Source organism: Bos mutus, chromosome 19, assembly GCF_027580195.1.
Source record: "Bos mutus isolate GX-2022 chromosome 19, NWIPB_WYAK_1.1, whole genome shotgun sequence".
Taxonomy (NCBI): domain Eukaryota; kingdom Metazoa; phylum Chordata; class Mammalia; order Artiodactyla; family Bovidae; genus Bos; species Bos mutus.
In genome coordinates, this window is record NC_091635.1 from 47,333,458 (window position 1) to 47,351,962 (window position 18,505).

An 18,505-nucleotide genomic window follows, 5' to 3' on the forward strand; every position below is an offset into this window, starting at 1 on the left:
TATGTGTAAGTGCCATCCTTACTCTCATGGGGCTCATAGGCTAATGGGAAGAGAAAAGTGCACCCATACATTTGGGGACAGGAAGAACAGACCAGAAGAAGGAAGAGTGCATGAGTCCGCAGCCCTGGAGGCACAGTGGAGTCATTTGGACAACTTTTATTAAGTGTCCAAGCCCATGCCTAGAGATGCTGATGTAATTGGTCTGATGTCTGACTTGATGACTGTTTTGGTTTATTTTCAATATTTATTTATTTATATGTTTTTATTTATTTGGCTGCACCTTGTCTCACTTGTGGCGTGCAGTATCCTAAGTTGCAGCATATGAACTATTAGTTTCAGCATGTAGTAGGATCTAGTTCGCTGACCAGGGATGATCGAACCTGGGCTCCCTGCATTGGGGGCCCTTGAGTCTTATCCACTGGACCACCAAGGAAGTACCTGATATTTTTTAAAACTCCTCAGAGGGTTACAAAGAGCAGCCAAGGTTGAGAACCCCTGGATTAGACCTTCTACTTTAAGTTTGACCAAACTCTCTGCATAGTACTGACAAAGACTCTCAAATGCAATCCTTATAGCAATTAATTCTTTTTTAAAAATAAATTATTTTATCAAAAATTATACAATGTATGCAAACAGTTTAAAGTCCCAAAAGTCAAATGGCCCTGAGGCTTATGACTAAAATTTAGCAGTCCCCTGTTCTCTTCATCCCCCAATTCTTTCTCCATTTTTGACTCTTTAAATTATTTGTAGAGAATTCATACACCTTCAATTCTCCAAATGTTAACATACTGGTATCTCTTGCTTCATCAAAAACGAATTAACTGGGACTTCCCTGGTGGTTCAGTAGTTAAGAACCTGCCTTTCAGGAAATGTGGGTTCGATCCCTGGTTTGGGAACTAAGATCCCACATTCTCTGGGGCAACTAAACCCTGCAACTACTGAGCCCGTGGGCCACAACTAGAGAGTCCATTGCCCTGCAGTGAAGGATTCCGCATGACGCAACTGAGAACCGATGCAGCCAAAAATAAACCCTAAAAACGAAAACAGAAAACTAATTAATTGTGAAATTTTTTTTCCCCACCTAAAAGTACCCTGAAGCCCCCAAGGAAAGGCAAACAGAAGTAGGTAGTTGGAGCAACAGGAGGCAGAGGAAGGTTCTTCCGTTCAATCCAGGGAAAGGAGAGCTGACGACTGTCAGGTTCAGACTGGCTGCCTTGGTGACCCAAGCAGTTCAGAGAGGCAGCTAAGAGCATTTTTCTAAGCCCACCCACCTGCTCTCCTGCCTCTTTGGAAAGCTGATGGGCTTTATCTGAAATGATAGCCAAAAGCATATATCCACACTTTCTCCTGGACTTATGCTTGGAGGGCACCCTACTCCACCTCCAAAATAAGCCAGTGAGGTGGGGGTGGGTTAGAAACACTGGGAGATGGACTTAAAACGAAGGATGCATTAGAAGTGTAAATTAGAGTGTTATCCTGAGAAGCCCTGAAAGTTAGTTTGGCTTGAAGACTTCAGGGACTCCCTGGAGATACATTAGCAGGGATGTCACAAAATCAGTTCTGTATTTGAGGAGCACCTCTGTGACTGGTGGCTTCCCTGGTGGCTCAGGTGATAAAAGCGTTTGCTTGCAATGCGGGAGAAACGGATTCGATCCCTGGGTCGGGAAGATCCCCTGGAGAAAGAAATGGCAACCCACTCCAGTTCTCTTGCCTGGAAAATTCCATGGATGGAGGAGTCTCGTAGGCTACAGTCCATGGGGTCGCAAAGAGTCGCACACGACTGAGCGACTTCACTTTCACTTTCACTTTTCTGTGGCTGGACAAGATGAAAGCTGGATTGGATTAGAAAACCCAGAGGCAAGGGACCCATCTTAAATCCCAGGGAAGAGGTGGAGAGGAGTGGCAAAGACCAGTGACACCGCAAATAGACCCGGAAGCCCAGTGCCAGGAGACAGTTCTGTGGCTCCATACAATTCTGACTGACCCTTGACCTCCTCGCTTGTGACACATGAAAGGGCGAAGCTGCCACCTGCTGGGGAGCAGGGAGACTGTGCTCTCTGTCCCTTCCTATACTGTTTGAAGTAATTTTCAGAAGGTTGCCTTCTTTTCATAAAGCAGGTAGAGGTGTTTGATGGCTTTCGAGGCAAAACAGAGCTTATGAACTTCCTCTGACAGGGCATACTCTGGACTGAGCCCAAACACAATATTCCTCTCCAGGCCTGAAAACTGCTGAATACTGTCTAAAACAATGTGACCGTCCAGAACACCAGAGGCCTGGCTGAACACAACCTTTGTGGCTCCGCAGGTCTCAAATAATTCCATCGCTCTTAGCAGTGCAAGCTCATAGCGTCCTCTGTCCTCTGCTCTCCTGCACAGAATTGCTATGTCTCTGGGCAGATAGCCACACTGGAACAGGTGGTGACATCTTTCTGCCACGTGTCTCGCGATTTCTTCTGTGGTCAGGTTGGTCTCTATCTCACACACCCCAGGCAAAGCCTGGGCACGCATTGCTTCCTCATACGAAGCTTCCCTGAATGCCGCCAGTGTGTCTGGAGACACGCTGGGGTGAGGATTTTCCTTGAGCCTCTTCATTTCTTCTTTCATGAGCATCGCTATTTCCAGAGCACAGTGGATCCCGTTGGTGATTGTTTTCCGAGGAAATTGAGCAGATGGAGGCGGAAGGCCGTTGCCGCCTCCATGATGGACTTGGAAAGGGTCCAGGAAAAGCCAGAGAATCCCGTGGTGTGGGTTTCCACTTCCAGCACCCCTCACCTTTGGGTGGGTGATGCTCTTGGCCTTCATGTACCAGTCACCATATTTACTGCAGAAATGCTCAGTTTCATCCATCACTATGTGCTTGACCTTTGGGAACTCCCCTCCCATGAAGGTTTTCCGGGTCACAGCTCGGCAGGTCGTTTGCTGGCTGTAAGGATGAAGGAGAGAACAGGGCTTCAGGCATACAAATAAAAGGAACACCATGCATTTTTGACTCTCTGGATTGGCATTAGAGACTGATTCACCGGAAGCTGATTCGCTGATTCACTGATTCAGCAGTGTCCTGAATACTACAAAAATGCTCTTCTTACAAGGCTCCTGACACCATTTGCTGTCGTTTAGTCGCTAAGTCAGGCTTCCCAGGTGGCGCTGGTGCTAAAGAACCTGGCTGCCAATACAGGAGATGTAGGAGATGGGGGGTTCCATCCCTGGGTCGGGAAAGATCCCCTGGAGGAGGGCATGGCAATCCCCTCCAGTATTCTCGCCTGGAGAATCCTTTGGACAGAGGAGCCTAGTGGGCTATAGTCCATAGGGTCTCATGGAGTTGGACACGACTGAAGTGACTTAGCATGCACACACAGTCGCTAAATCACGTCCAACTCTTTCGCAACCCCACGGACTATAGACTGCTGGGCCCCTCTGTCCATGGGATTTCCAGGCAAGAATATTGGAGTGGGTTGCCGTTTCCTTTTTCAGGGGATCTTCCTGACCCAGGAGTCAAACTCGTGTTTCCTGCTTGGCAGACAGATTCTTTACACCTAGGAAGCCCACCTGACAGAACACATAATTGCAAACCCTAATCCTTGGAGTTATCAAGTTAAATCAGCATGTGAGACTTTTGAAATGAACTAAGGTAGAAGATTTTGTTATTTCTACTACAGTCCCTTTCTACTGCTTAACAATCCCTAAAGACAAATTCCTTATACCTAAGGGAAATCTCAAAATGAATTTACACTTGTTACTACTATTTCTTTACTTTCTATCTTTTTTAGAGCTGGTAAGCAGTCACCTAGAGGCATATCATAATGTTCATATGAAAAAGAAATATGGGCTCCTATAAGTTCCTCTAAAGAAAATCCTCCTTCCCCACTTATTTTTAGTACAATGCCAGAAGCCTCTCTAGATTTTGGTTAGGAAAGCATCAAGAGGTTGCTGAGTTCCATGACATGTCAGGATGTCAGGTAGGGTACCAAGTCTACAGGGCTATGCCTCTGTGGAGCTACCATCCTACTTACTTAGCTCAATTTTCATTTATAGTATATTTTAGCATATAAATAGATATACATGCATATATGTACTTAAAAATTTTTAGTTGTTTATTGCCTCCTCTAATTTAGATTCAAGTCATATCACCCATCCCTACAGATTTCCTGATTTTGCACGTGCAGTCCCTGGGGCTTCAATCCCTTTGTCCAGAATCACAAACCCCTGAGTCACAACTATTCAAGTTCTTTCCTTCCAGTTTGGACAGTGTAGACTTCTTGAAGAAAAGCGCTGAGTCTTAGCCATCTCTGTATCCCCCTCACATTGTGCTCATCGATATTTGTTGAATTTAACTTGGCTTTTGACTGGGATTCTCTTAAAACTTACCTATAAAGCATAAGAAAGAACATAGCTTCAGCACAGTTTACAAGATCCTTCATTATCTGCCATCTGCCTCCTTTCCAACTTCATCATTTGTCACACACCCACAGCTCCTCACTGCTCCAGGCAGACCTACCATTCTGATTCATCTCCATGCCTTTCTACTTGCTGTGTCCCTTGCCCATAGAGCCCCCAATTATTGCACTTCTCCTACTGACTTCTTAAAAAAGAAGTCAGGATGTCCTTCATTGGAGAGTATTTGCTGACCAAACTACAGCCTAAGCCAAGTTTAAGCACATCTTTACTATTACACTAATTATACATTACCATTGATTATTTTTCTCTTTGTCTCTCTTACTGGGCTTTATGGCAAGGTCTTCAACATATTTTCCTCCTCTAACACTAAATGTACACTGCACCTAGCATACAAATGGTGCTCACAAAAGATTAGCTTGATAAATAAGTCAAGCAAACCAAAAACTAAAAGCCCTCATTCGCTGGATTGAATAACACCCAATTTCTTTTACTAAATTGAAAGCTAAAAATTTAAATCAGAAGCAAATATGCATGGTTTCTTAAATGATTGAATCAGAACAAGTCAAACACATAAAAACATTTTATAAATGAAATCAAACGGTATTTAAAATCAAGTTTGTGTTAGGTAGAATGTCTAATTGACTGAAATATCCTATGAAAGCATATAAACACCCTATTAAAACATTAAATATCAAGCAGAAAGCATATGTGAAGCAAGATGGATTCGTTTCAGCCTTTCTTAAGTTTAAGGCCATAGACTGTGGGGAAAAATGTTTCTAGTTCTATAAATTGAAAGTTATGCCTATGTGGCTAATTGATAATGAGATGTTTAAGCATGAACACTACAAAGTGGTCTTTTCTAGCTCAGCTGCTTGATCACTTGCAAATGTATACATAGTTTGGGCTCTTGCCTGTATGCATCAAAGGCATTGCACAATCTTACACTAAAGACGCATTACTGGTGCAATGCTGTTGAAAGACTGACTAACTGCATTTATCGTGTTTGGTTAGTGAAGTTCTTACGTCACAAAATCCTTTAAGGCATCACTTTCGCAAACATAGAGGATCTCCTTGGACTTGCAGTGGAACAAGTCCTTAATTTTCTCCATGATCTTTATGGCCAGTGCTGTCTTTCTGGTTCCTGGAAAGCAGTGGACGAACAGTTCTCGTGTCTCCTGAAGGCTCTGTGAAAGTAACTCACACTGCTCCGCTACGAGCAAATTGGAAAATTCACAGCCCAGTTGGTCGCTCAGAAGGGATCGAGAGCACAGCGAGACCGTGATAAGTGCCTGCAACAGTTTTTCCATTTCATCCTCGTCAGCAAGCCTGTAGGGTTGGGGATAGCGCAAGGTGATTTCGCTGGGTTTGCGCTGTGCGCCAGGGAGGTGCACCAGCCTCGGAATGACACACACTTTCCCCGTGTAACCACCAACAGTTCCCAGTTTCTGCTTTAACTGACGAGCAGTGTTCTGGGCATACACCAGCCCCCCAGTCCACGTGGAGTCTGTTAAGATTGTATAGAGTACCGGGGGGCTATTCACCGCTATTAGGAGAGCATCACACAGGACATACTGCTCCTTCCTTAAGCCGACATCACTCGCCCAGCTTCTGGAAACTATCACAAACCCCTGAGAACAAGGATATATCTGTGTCTTCATTAATTCCTCCAGTCCTTTATGATCTGAGAAGAGCTTCTTACAGAGGGATTCTGGTTTAAATTGAATCTTTTCCGGTGTCACTGAAAATTCAAGGAATAGAGGTTACTAAGATTTCTAAGACATTTAAATATTCCTGCGACCTCATAATGAAGTAAGCCTAGCCACAGAACTGTGGCTAGGACAAGTTTCCTTATCTCCAAACAAAGCACCTCCTCTTCATAGGCCAGGGCTGTGAAGTCCCTGTTTCTGACAGCTCTCATGCAGGGAAGGGCAATCAGGAAGGGGTCTTCACAGAGCAGCCTTCTAGCACTCTGTCCTCAACCCTAAACGACCCAGTAACTCTAGGAAGGTACTTCTTATTAAGGGTGTGTGTGAGAGAGAGAGAGGGAGAAAGAAAACTGATGCTTTGGGGAAACTAAGAACTTTCCTTTTGGAACAATGATTCTTAACCTGTGGCAAGTTTGCCCCCAATATGGCATTTGGCAATGGCACCCCACTCCAGTACTCTTGCCTGGAAAATCCCATGGACGCAGCAGCCTGGTAGGCTGTAGTCCATGGGGTCGCTAAGAGTCGGGCACAACTGAGCGTCTTCACTTTCACTTTTCACTTTCATGCATTGGAGAAGGAAATGGCAACCCACTCCAGTGTTCTTGCCTGGAGAATCCCAGGGACGGGGGAGCCTGGTGGGCTGCCGTCTATGGGGTTGCACAGAGCTGGACACGACTGAAGCGACTTAGCAGCAGCAGCAGCAGGGTATTTGGGACTGTCGAAATGGTTTGACTTTTATTAGCTGGAGAGGTGCTACTGCCATCTAGTGGCTAGAGGCCAGGAATGCTGCTAAACTTCCTACCATTCTCAGGGCTGCTGCTGCTGCTGTTACTGCTGCTAAGTCGCTTCAGTCGTGTCCGACTCTGTGCAACCCCATAGACGGCAGCCCACCAGGCTCCCCCGTCCCTGGGATTCTCCAGGCAAGAACACTGGAGTGGGTTGCCATTTCCTTCTCCAATGCATGAAAGTGAAAAGTGAAAGTGAAGTCGCTCAGTCGTGTCCGACTCCCAGCGACCCCATGGACTGCAGCCTACCAGGCTGCTGCGTCCATGGGATTTTCCAGGCAAGAATACTGGAGTGGGTTGCCATTGCCTTCCCCAGTTCTCGGGGCAGCCTCCCTCAAACCAGATGTAAAATAGAGAGTCAGTGGGAATTTTCTGAGGGACGCAGAGAGCTCAAACCCAGTGCTTTGGTGGCAACCTAGAGGGGTGGGATGGGGTGGAGGTGGGAGGGAGGTTCAAGAGGGAGGGGACATGTGTATACCTATGGCTGATTCATGTTCATGTATGGCAGAAACTAACACAATATTGTAAAGCAATTGTCCTCCGATTAAAAATAAAATATTAATAAAAAAAAGAATTATCTAATCCAAATGTCAAAAGGGTCGAGATTGAGAAACTCTGCCTTAGACTCTGCCTGGACTCTCGCCTGGAAGCGTCCAGGTGACCCCATGGCTCACTTCCTTTTGCCTTGGAAAGCCAGGGGGGCAGTTCTCTCAAATTTATTCTCTCATATTTGGAGGGAAAAAAAGAGCTATCTGTGACTGGAAGCCCAAAGGTACACAGACGTATAGGGTGGATTTAATGACTGAAAACAAGAGTTCACTATGTGTATTAGTTCAGGACCATTGTGTCTGCTGAGCCTACATCTGACCTTCTCCAAGGAGGAAGTCTGGAGTGAATTGCTACCAACCACCCCCCACCGGCGACTTAATTTTAGGAAATAAATTGTCCCCTCAGCTGAAATCAAGAAGGAATACCTGGAAACAGGTGCTGTTGGAGAGCCTCCTTAAATTCTAGGACTTTGATGGGATATGACAGGCTTCTTAGGGGAGACGAAGCTGATGAAATCAGGTGAAGGCTGTGGTCAGCCTCCAAATTGGAAGGAACTAAAAAGAAAAAGCCCACAAAGCATCATTTTAGATAATAAAGAACTTTTCTATTGCTCTTCCTACAGTTGACACATGACATGTGTCGTGCCTGGGCTGCCCTCACTCTTCCTACGCTGTCAACAGTTCATGCATGTTAGGAAGGAGGTCTGGGACTCCTGCAGGGCCATGCATCTTCTAAGTCACCTGTGACTCATCTCAGGCAAGTCATTTTCCTCTCTATCCTGTAAGGGTGAGCAGGTGGTCCCTGCGGTTCTTTCCAATTCTAATATTCTGGTTCCAGGTCACCTCTAAAGAGAAAAGGTTTCTAGTAGTGGTGGTGGTGGGATGGCAGAAAAAGTAACCACAGGATTTCCTTGGTAGTCCAGTGGTTAGGACTCTGCCTCCAATGCTGGGGATATGGGTTCAGTCCCTGGCCAGGGAACTAAGGTCCAATATAGGAACTAAGGTCCAGCAAGCCTAAAAAATTTTTTTTAAATAAGCACAGTAATTTTTTTTATGTTGTGATAGTTGTTAAAGGTTCCCCCCCCACCCCTGCCAAGTTTAGAAGAATAAGAAGTGGTAGAATCTCTAGTTTGGTGTGTGTGTCTGTGAAGTAAACTCTAATTTAAGATAAGAAAAAGCATAGTCCAATAACATCACTCAAGTCTTGATCCAAGCTTCTTTTTACAAAATCTGGAACTAAATGACCCTGGAGGCAAATCGATAAACTTCATTCAGCCTATAAGTCTTTTATGGGCTGATCTGAAATCACCAGGACTGATGCTTAGCAAAACTGAAAAGAAGTGAAAACACAAAGTCCTCCTCCCACACCCCCTTCCCCAGCACCTCCTTTTGCATAAGTTTTTAGTTTTTCTCCACTTGGTGGTGCCCCCAGCCCTGAGAATGGTTCAAGGTATGGGCTCCTAATTTTACTGAAGCAATTCAAATTTGTCAACAAGTTTCCCTTGAAAGAATTAGTGGAGAGCTATTCTTAAACAGCGTTTCTCTAAAATATCACCTTTAGAGAGACTATAAATGAATGTTGTAGAGTAGGAATGTCAGCCTGCAAATTTGTTTCAGCAGACCTTTACAGCGTATAAAAATGAGACCTAAAAGGATACATCAAACGGTAAACTGCTTGTGATTATGAATGACTTTGGTTTTTGCTTCTTGTATTTTTTGGTTTCCTATTACCCACATGTTAACTTTTAAGAAAAGAATGTTATTTTAAAAAGCTTAAAGGAAAAATAAAAAAGGAACTTTCACAAATTCATGGCTGATGGCATACAGGCTTTTCTTGACTTCACACAGTTCATATTCTGAGTCTTTGTAACTAAAAATATAGAAAATCACTCTTAAATAGGAGAAGATTTGTAAGCAAAAGCAGATTTCTGTTCTTTTTTCCTTGTTGTTTAGTCACTAAGTTATTTCCAACTCTTCTGCTACCCCATGGCATGGATGGTAGCCCGCCAGGCTCCTCTGTCCATGGGATTCCCAGGCAAGAATACTGGAGTGGGTTGCCATTTCCTTCTCCAGGGGATCTTCCCAATCCAGGGATCAAACCTGTGTCTCCTGAATTGGCAGGTGGATTCTTTACGGCTGATCCACCAGGGAAGCCCCATTCTTTACCTGGACACATAACCAAATGAAGACAGAAGTTTCTGCCTCCTGATTGAACAATGGTTTCTCTTCTGCTTTACCTGATTGAATATCCAGCATCATGGTTACCCACTGCTCAGCCGACAGCCTCGTGACAGAATTGTCCCTGATGATCCAGGAATCCGGGGCTTCTGTGAATACTACACAGCAGAAGGGCTCCACGTGGACCACACAGACATGACCGTACAGGACATCTCTTTGGTATACATTTAAGATTTTGGTAGTGAAGTTCACCTTCGGCTTCTCACAGCAGAAGTGGAATGTAGGCAATTTTTCTATGCAGTTTTCTATTTCTCTTTTTAGTAAGTCAGGGTTCACTTTTTCTCCCTGACATCCAAACACTTCTTTGCTCTTATCATCCACCCCGATAATTAGGTATCCCCCGTGGGTGTTGGCAAATGCAGAGACATAATGAGGCAGCATTTCTTTAGTCCGAGGAATGATCTTTTTGGTGGTGAACCTTTTAAACTCGACGTGTGTGGACTCAGTGAAGTTGAGTTTCTCCTTATACATGAGCTTATCCTTTTTAACAAATTCTGAGGCACTCATCCTCATGTCTTCCTCTTCCTGCATGTATCTATCCAGAGCTTTCTGAGAATGTAGCTCCTGCATCGTTGATCTTCCTCTCTGGGTTCTAGACTGTTTCTCTCGGAGGAGCTCCAGGGCGCTGTGGGCACTCAAGTTGATGGTGGAAGTCACAGCTCTCTGATATAAATTGGAGCGCAAGCTGCAGATCCTTAGGCTGAAAATATCTGGACACCATGACTTCACAAAAATCATAAGATTGTGTCCCTGCTGCATGTAGTCAAGGTATTTCTGTGAACCTGAAGGGAAGAGTTTCTGAAAAGAAGTTTCCAGATCATGTCCCAGTCCGTGGCATCGGTAACTGTAAGTTTTATCCTCAATCTCTGCTTTGATCACACCCCCTCCAGAATTTAACAGTGCACACGTTGCTTGGATGATTCTAGAATTCTCAGTTCTTTTCAAATAGCTATTGGTCATCCTCTTCCTGTTTTCCTCTCCAAAAGTGACTCTGCCCACGTCTACGGTTATCTCGGGATAAAGCATTTCCGTCTCCATCTTGAGGCTGTCCATCTCAGCAGCCCTTCTGCACCACAAACAATAACAGAAACAGGTTCCAATAAATAATTCGGATAGAAATGTTGTTTCAATATTAACATGAATTCTGTAGATTATAAACTTTTCTTCAAAGCTGTAAATTATTGGACATAGATTTTAGTGTTGGAAATCATCTTTGATATCACTGTTTTTTAATTGGGGTATAATTGCTTTACAGTGTTGTGTTAGTTTCTGTTTTACAACCACATGAATCGGCTACATGTATACATATATTCCCTCCCCTCTTGAGCCTCCTTCCCATCCCCCTATCCCACTCTTCTAGGTCAGATTTCACTGTTTTCTCCCAACTTTGTCAAGACCTTAGGCTTCCCAGCATGATTGGGCATAAACTAAACGCTTAATATTCAACCATAAAGGAAAAAAATGTATTGTTGAAAATTTTAGCTATTTTTCATTTAAAATCAGGAAGCATCAACAGTGAGCCCAGATATAAAGGGCATGGATTGTTACAGGAGCTAAACAAATTTTACAGAAGTGGTTGCCATCAGAAAATGCTCCTATTTACAATTCAAAGGGGAAAGAAGACAATAGAGAACCAAGAGAGTATAGCTTTGGAGTATATGTGATGTACAAGATCTAGTTATAAAAACAAACATAAAACTTGGTATTCTCTATGTGCTATTTTATACATTTAAAAACACTTTATTCTACTCCCGAAAGAATGCCAACTGACACCAAATGCAGAAATCTTTCAAGCTCTTCAGACATTCTTCTAAAAGTACATTTCTTGTACAGTGTGATGTAGGAACAATTTTCCTTGCTTCCTAGTAGTTCTGCCTGTGGGAACCTCTAAGACCTGGGAATGGACATGAGCCTTTGAGACATAGTTACTAAATTGTGGTCAACCTCCTTTTGTTTCCCAGATCAGAAAACAGCCACCTAAATTGAAGTTAGCACCCCAGAAGCAGATGTTACAGAAATGTCCCCTCCTTTGTTTTTGTTAATTGCAAAATAAAATATTTACTAACCCAAACCAAAATTCTTCCTCTAGAAGAAGAGAGCCCAGTCGGTTTTTGTTTTTTTGTTTTTTTTCCCTCTGTGTGATCTCTGCTAAGCAGAGGCCATGTGGGTGTTGTTTATATCCACCAAGAGGGTAAGAAAGCAGGCATCCAGCAAGCTGGGTCCCCTCCCCTGCCATTAGTTTACTCTTGGTTGCTTTCTCACTTCCTCCAAGCAAACCAGAATCAACCCGATGAGTTGTTTTTTTCATAGGTGACCATTTATACACAAATGTAAATGTCTGGCTCTTAGAGAAATTTCTGGTAAGATTCTATTCATATCATAGAATCACAGAAGTGTTGGAAGGGACTTTAAAGACCATTTTAACCATCAATCTGGTTCTTAAATACTCTCTATAATATTCACAACTCCCAACAAATTTCTTTCCAGTAACTGCTTGAACACCTCCAATAACACAGCTCATTGTCTCTCAAATTAGTCCCCTTCTATTTTCTGACAGCTCTGTTATATATACTTGCTTATTTTTAGCTATAATCTGTCTTCCTATAACTTCTGCATGCTGGGACTAAAACAAATCTACTTGCTTTTAAACTAGAAGAACTATACTCTCACGGATGTTACTTGAATGCTGATAACAACCGTGATAGATACAAAGTGGTCTGAGAGTCTAGCTCCAGATGAACATCTATCTGCTCCACATGTCCCCAGATTTCTCTCTCATCTTCCTTTACCAGATTCTCCTGAGCTATAATTTTATGAAGTTCTTTATGCCCTCAGACATAAGCTGAGATGAGATGGATGAGATTAAAAAAAAATTTGTTTTTTTACCTGATGCCCTTGCTTTTCCTCTTGCTGTTTCAGTTCCACATCGGGGTTTGGTCTGAATGTTTGCCTTCTCTCACAGCCCCTGTTGCCTTCTGATATCAGCCTGGGAGGAGCAGGAACTCTGCCAGACTCCCCAAGACTTCGCAACATTGACCCACTGAGAAAGGCTGATAAAGAGTCAAGAAAAGTCCATGACAGGGCAGATTGGCAGGCCACAGTCTGACCTCTGGGAGTAAATGAAGGAGTAATGGGAAAATTCAGGGGTTTTCAAGTGCAGGGCCAAAGCTAAAACATTCCACCTCCGAGAGGCTGAATGTCTTTTTTCATACATCGTACAAGCAGCTTCTGTCATAGTTAATTTCATTTCAAAGCTCTATATTTATTTTAAATTAAGCTGCCCTGTACATATCCATTATGAACAATATTAGCCTATTTTATCACCTTCCAAATTGCTTATTCTGTTCTTCTTACTTTTATTCTATTTTTCCTATTCTTCCTCTTTGTTAAACACAAGACCCTTTCTAGAAAAATGCTCATTGATGAAGGTTTGGCTATCCTGGGTGAGAGGATTACAGATGACTTCTCATCAAATTTCTTTTCCTTTCCTTTTTTTTTTTTTTGACTTTTCTGTATTTTCTAAATGGTCTACAATAAATGTCAATCATTTTTATAATTTACAAAACAATTAAATGAAAAAAATAAACAGATAAGAGACAGTTATCTCATTTGGGGATGCTGGTTAAACTGAATCAAGTTTCTTATAGAGGGCTGACTGACGGCCACCAATTATTGATGGTGATGATGGGGATGGACCTATAAATGTTAACTTACAAGGGCTTCCCTGACAGCTCAGTGGGTAAAGAATCCGCCTGCAATGCAGGAGACCCTGGTTCGATTCCTGGGTCGGGAAGATCTGCTGGAGAAGGGATAGGCTACCCACCCCAGTATTCTTGGGCTTCCCTTGTGGGTCAGCTGGGAAAGAATCTGCCCGAAATGTGGGAGACCTGGGTTTGATCCTGGGTTGGGAAGATCTCCTGGTGAAGGGAAAGGCTACCCATTCCAGTATTCTGGCCTGGAGAAGTCCATGGACTAGTCCATGGGATCGCAAAGAGTCAGACAGGACTGAGCAACTTTCACTTTCACTTACAAGGAAAAAGGATCTTTACAAATGTGATTAAGTACTGATGTTGAGATGAGGAGATTATCCATGTGGGCCTTAAATCCAAACCAGAAGCGTTCTTATAAGAGCAGCAGCAGAAAGAGATTTGATATGTACAAAAGAGAAGGCAAAAGACTGCAGAGGCAGAGACTGGAGTGACGTGGCCACGTGTGAGGGGGGTGTCAGCAAGTATGGGAAACAGCCAAATAGACTGCCCCCTAGAGCTTCTGAGGAAGAGGAGCACAGCCCCTGCTGATACCCTGATTTCTGCCCACTTTTGTCAAACTCCTGGTAGTGAGAGAATAAACTTTTGTTGTTTTAAACAACCAAAATGGTGGTAATTTGTTACAGCAGCCACAGAAAACTAACATAGTTCTTTCCCCCTAAGTCAAACCATCAAGCATCTAGCATCTCCTTCAACTTGTTTTTGATGAAATGACATTATCATATAGGTTTCTGAATACCCCTCGTATTTCTTTTCATTAACTAAGGTTAATGTTCCTATGAAGTTCTGCTTTGCTGGCAGACCCTTTGTACCTGGTGTCCTGAAAAGAGTTTCCAGGACAGGAGGCAGAATGGATACTACGATGAAGAATCAGCTCAGTTCAGTTCAGTTCAGTCGCTCAGTCATGTCCGACTCTTTGCGACCCCATGAACAGCAGCACGCCAGGCCTCCCTGTCCATCACCAACAAACGAATAAAGTGCAAAGGTCGGCTCTCAGCTTCAATTTTAACCCTTTTCACTCATGTCATTTTCAAATCCAGTCTCACTTATTTTATTTTTAAATTTCTTGGCCACACTGAGTGCTGATTGTAATTCCCTAACCAGGGAACCACTGGACCACCAGGGAAGTCCTCAGTCTCTCTTTTTTTTTTTTTTTCTCTAGGCCTCACTGTGCAGCACGTCGGATCTTAGTTCCCTGACCAGGAATCAAACCAGTGCCCCCTTCATTTGAAGTGCAGCTCGTTAATCACTGGACTTCCAGCGAAATCCCCAAAGTCTCACTTTTAGTTCTACCATCTACCTTAATTCTCAGCTTCACTGAAATCCTTCTGATATTACTTATTTTTAGAAAGATAGAAAAGACTGTCATTTACTGGACATGTGCCTTTGGGCACAAGGGACCAAGCTGGGAGTGTGGCACACCACATGGGAACTGAGATTACTTGGCCAGGATTCCCTGGTGGCTCAGATGGTAAAAAGTTTGCCTGCGATGGGGGAGACCCGAGTTCCATCCCTGAGTCGGGAAGATCTCCTGGAGAAGGAAGGAAATGACAACCCACTCCAGTATTCTCGCCTGGAAAAGCCCAGGGGCAGAGGAGCCTGGGAGGCTACAGTCCATGGAGTCAGACACGACTGAGCGACTTCACTTTCACTTTTCAAGTGGAAGAGCCGGCATGTGGTCAGGTCTGTTTAATACAAATGCTCCTACTCCTTCCACTGCCTCTCAAATTTAGGATTCTGGATTGCTTTGGAGTCTTCAGAATCAGAAATTTACCTAAGTACTTCCTTTTTTCTTCCCAGTCAACAGGAAAGACATTTTATGGGGCAGGAGAACTAGGAATTGGATTGTTTTCTCATTCTTTTTTTTTTTTTGCTGTGCTGGGTCTTCATTGCTGCACGCAGGCTTTCTCTAGCTGTGGTGTGAGGACTTCTTGCCTTGCGAAGCACAGGCTCTAGAATTCAGGCTCATTATTTGCGGTGCAGTGGCTTCGTTGCCCCATGGCATGTGGAATCTTCCTGGACCAGAGATCAAACTCATGTCCCATGCTTTGGAAGGCAGATTCTTAACCACTGGACCACAGGGAAGTTCTTCTTATTCTTTAATGAACTATTGGGAACCAAATCAGAATAAAGGATAATGTGAAAGATGAGCAAAGAGAGTTTTTCTTCTTCAAAGTTCTTAGTCAAGTCCCCTGGCTATTAATAGTAGGTTATCAGAACAGGGAGGAGTTCTCATTTTGGCTCTGATACCTAGAAGCAAATGTCCGTGATATGAAGCAACTTGAAATCAGTAGCTTGGACAGTGATTCTCTCTAGGTCTTGGGAAAGTAATCTGGCCATGCTGTTGACAGTTAGCTAAGAACTAGAGCCCCCAATTTATTTAAGATGTGTTTATTCACTATGCATTTCAGTTTATCCAGAGATAATTACAGCACAGCCTTCAAGCCCAAAAGCACAAACAGCTGAATATCAGCCTTCGTCTCACTCTAAATTCATTTGTCAGTATGACTTGACTAGCATAGCAGACTTGATAACATAGTGTCCGACAGCAACCGTGCTGTTTTTACCACACCACCATCTGACTCTGAGTAAGTTTCATTCATTCTCTCATTCAATCAACCACTTTTTTTGTGTGTTTGAGCCCCAAGGGTATTGCAATTCTAGCACTTTTTAGCTCTGAAACTATGGTTAAGATAATCCAAGCCTCAGGTTCCTTCTGTATAAATTGGAGGTAATAATAGTGCCTTCTTCATATAGTTCTTATGAGAATGAAGTGAGATGATGTATATAAAGAGTTTAGCATGGTGCCTGGCATAGAATGTCAGCTTTTCATTTAATAATCAATTATCAAGCACTTACTGTGTTCCAAACATAGTACTGTGCTCTGGGGCTACTGGTCATTTGCACCATTTAGTGGCTGCCTTCTTTGGGCCAGATCTGCAACTTTGATGATCTCAAATTGTCCTTATAGTAACTTGTAAGACATGCATTATTTTCACCATTTTATAAATGAAGAAACTGAGTTAAGAAAAGTAAAGCTCAAGGCCACACACATAGTAGGTAGCAGAGCTGAGATCTGAACACTTGGAGTCCAACTGATTTCAAAACTCACTATCATTTTGCCCTGCAGCCTTTACTGTTAGCAAGAATAAGACACATGTCCTATTCACAATCTAGAGGGGGGAAAACATGTATTAAAGAACTCATGGCAATACAACATATGTGGTAATACTAGGTGAGAACTTTACATACTATGCATTGTTCTCAATTCTCATAACAGCTCCATGAGGTAGGTACTGTCATTATTCCCACTTTTACAGATAGAGAAACTGAGGAACAGAGAGTTTATGATGCTTGCAAATACTATAACCCATGTGAATGACCATAACACTCTTGTGCCATTCTGGCAAGCTAGACTCATATGAACAGTGTGCTTGGGGTGTTCTAACAAGTGAAAATGACTAAGCTTGTGAGAACAAGAGAAGATTTCATAAATGAGATGGTATATGAGCTTAATCCTGCAAGTAAGAACGCACCAGGTTGAGAAAGGGTGATGGGGAAGGAAGGGGAAAACCAGGAAAAGGAAACAGCACTTGGCAAAGGCCCATTCTCTTCACTGTCTAAACTCTCTTATTTTTAGAGTACAATGAAAGTGATGAAAGTAAAGTCGTTCAGTCATGTCCAACTTCTTGTGACCCCGTGGACTATGCAGTCCATGGAATTCTCTAGGCCAGAATACTGGAGTGGGTAGCCTTTCCTTTCTCCGGGGGATCTTCCCAACTCAGGGATTGAACCCCAGGTCTCCCGCATTGCAGGAGGATTCTTTATCAGCTGAGCCACAAGGGAAGCCCAAGAATACTGGATTGGGAAGTCTGTCCCTTCTCCAGTGGATCTTCCTGAGTCAGGAATCTAACCGGGGTCTCCTGCATTGCAGGTGGATTCTTTACCAACTGAGGTATCAGGGAAGCCCCTAAAGTACAATGAGGATCCTTAATAGGTCTCTAAAGAAGGCATTCCATTTTTCTCCACACTTTCCTTCTATTTCTTCATGTCTTTCTCCCCATCCCTATCCTCCTGCCACCCTTCACATGCCACCTGTCCATTTCTTGCTAGCTGTCACCTGGACACTTGCCATCACTTGAAATAGCTTCCCGTTCTTTCACTCTGCCTTCCTTCCATCTATTTAAAAACATAGTTGCCTAATGGGTTTTCATGTCTAATCACCTATCTCCTCAGACTCTGAAATCTTCACACTGCCCACTTTGTCCAGAATAGTCTCAACTACACAGGCAGTAAGCCGCCATCTTGGCCTGTCTTTCAATTCGTGCCACCCCCTTTCATCACAGCTAACACTGGTCCTCAACTTTGGTGTGAATCAGAATCTCCCCTGGCACGTGTGTGTGTGTGTGCTCAGTTGCTTCAGTCGTGTCCAGCTCTTTGTGACTCTATAGACTGTAGCCCACCAGGCTCCTCTGTCCATGGGATTCCCCAGGCAAGAATACTGGAGTGGGTTGCCATGCCCTCCTCCAGAGCATCTTCCCTGACCCGGGGATCCTGGGGATCGAACTCGCATCTTTCTGCGTCTCCTGCGTTGCAGGAGGATTCTTAACCCACTGAGCCACCTGGGGAGCCTGCTCCCTTAACATACTTCTTAAAAATATACACGCCTGGGGGCTCCACCTCCAGATTCAACCTTATTGATTCCGGAAAACTGAGTTGTGCAGTTTTGTCCCTTTTTTTTTTTTTTTTTTTGATGTTTTAGGACGTCTATGTTAACTTTCCTCCTGGTGTTTCTAACTCACTGACTTTTGAGAAACACTACACCATTTCAACCTTACCTAAATTTGGAAGGAAATGGCAACCCACTCCAGTATTCGTGCCTGGAAAATCCTATGGACCGAGAAGCCTGGTGGGCTACAAGTCCATGGAGTTGCAAAGAGTCGGACACGACTGAGCGACTCTCACTCACTCACCTACGCTTTCTTATTTAATTCTAGAGTTAAATTATCTGCTCCCAGAATCTCCTAATTCTCAAATCCCACGCATCTTTCAAGACCCAGATCAAA

General features: G+C 43.5%; 1 protein-coding gene across 1 annotated transcript; it reads right to left on the reverse strand.

Moving 5' to 3' along the window:
* Positions 1 to 1,953: 1,953 nt before the first annotated feature.
* SLFN14 (schlafen family member 14) lies at positions 1,954 to 10,730 on the reverse strand. Its single transcript, XM_005899678.2, has 4 exons — positions 9,672 to 10,730; positions 7,861 to 7,989; positions 5,419 to 6,133; positions 1,954 to 2,923 (listed from the first exon to the last, which is right to left on the reverse strand). The coding sequence occupies exons 1-4, from the start codon at positions 10,723 to 10,725 to the stop codon at positions 2,089 to 2,091; spliced, it is 2,733 nt and encodes a 910-aa protein (XP_005899740.1). The 5' UTR covers positions 10,726 to 10,730; the 3' UTR covers positions 1,954 to 2,088.
* Positions 10,731 to 18,505: the final 7,775 nt, after the last annotated feature.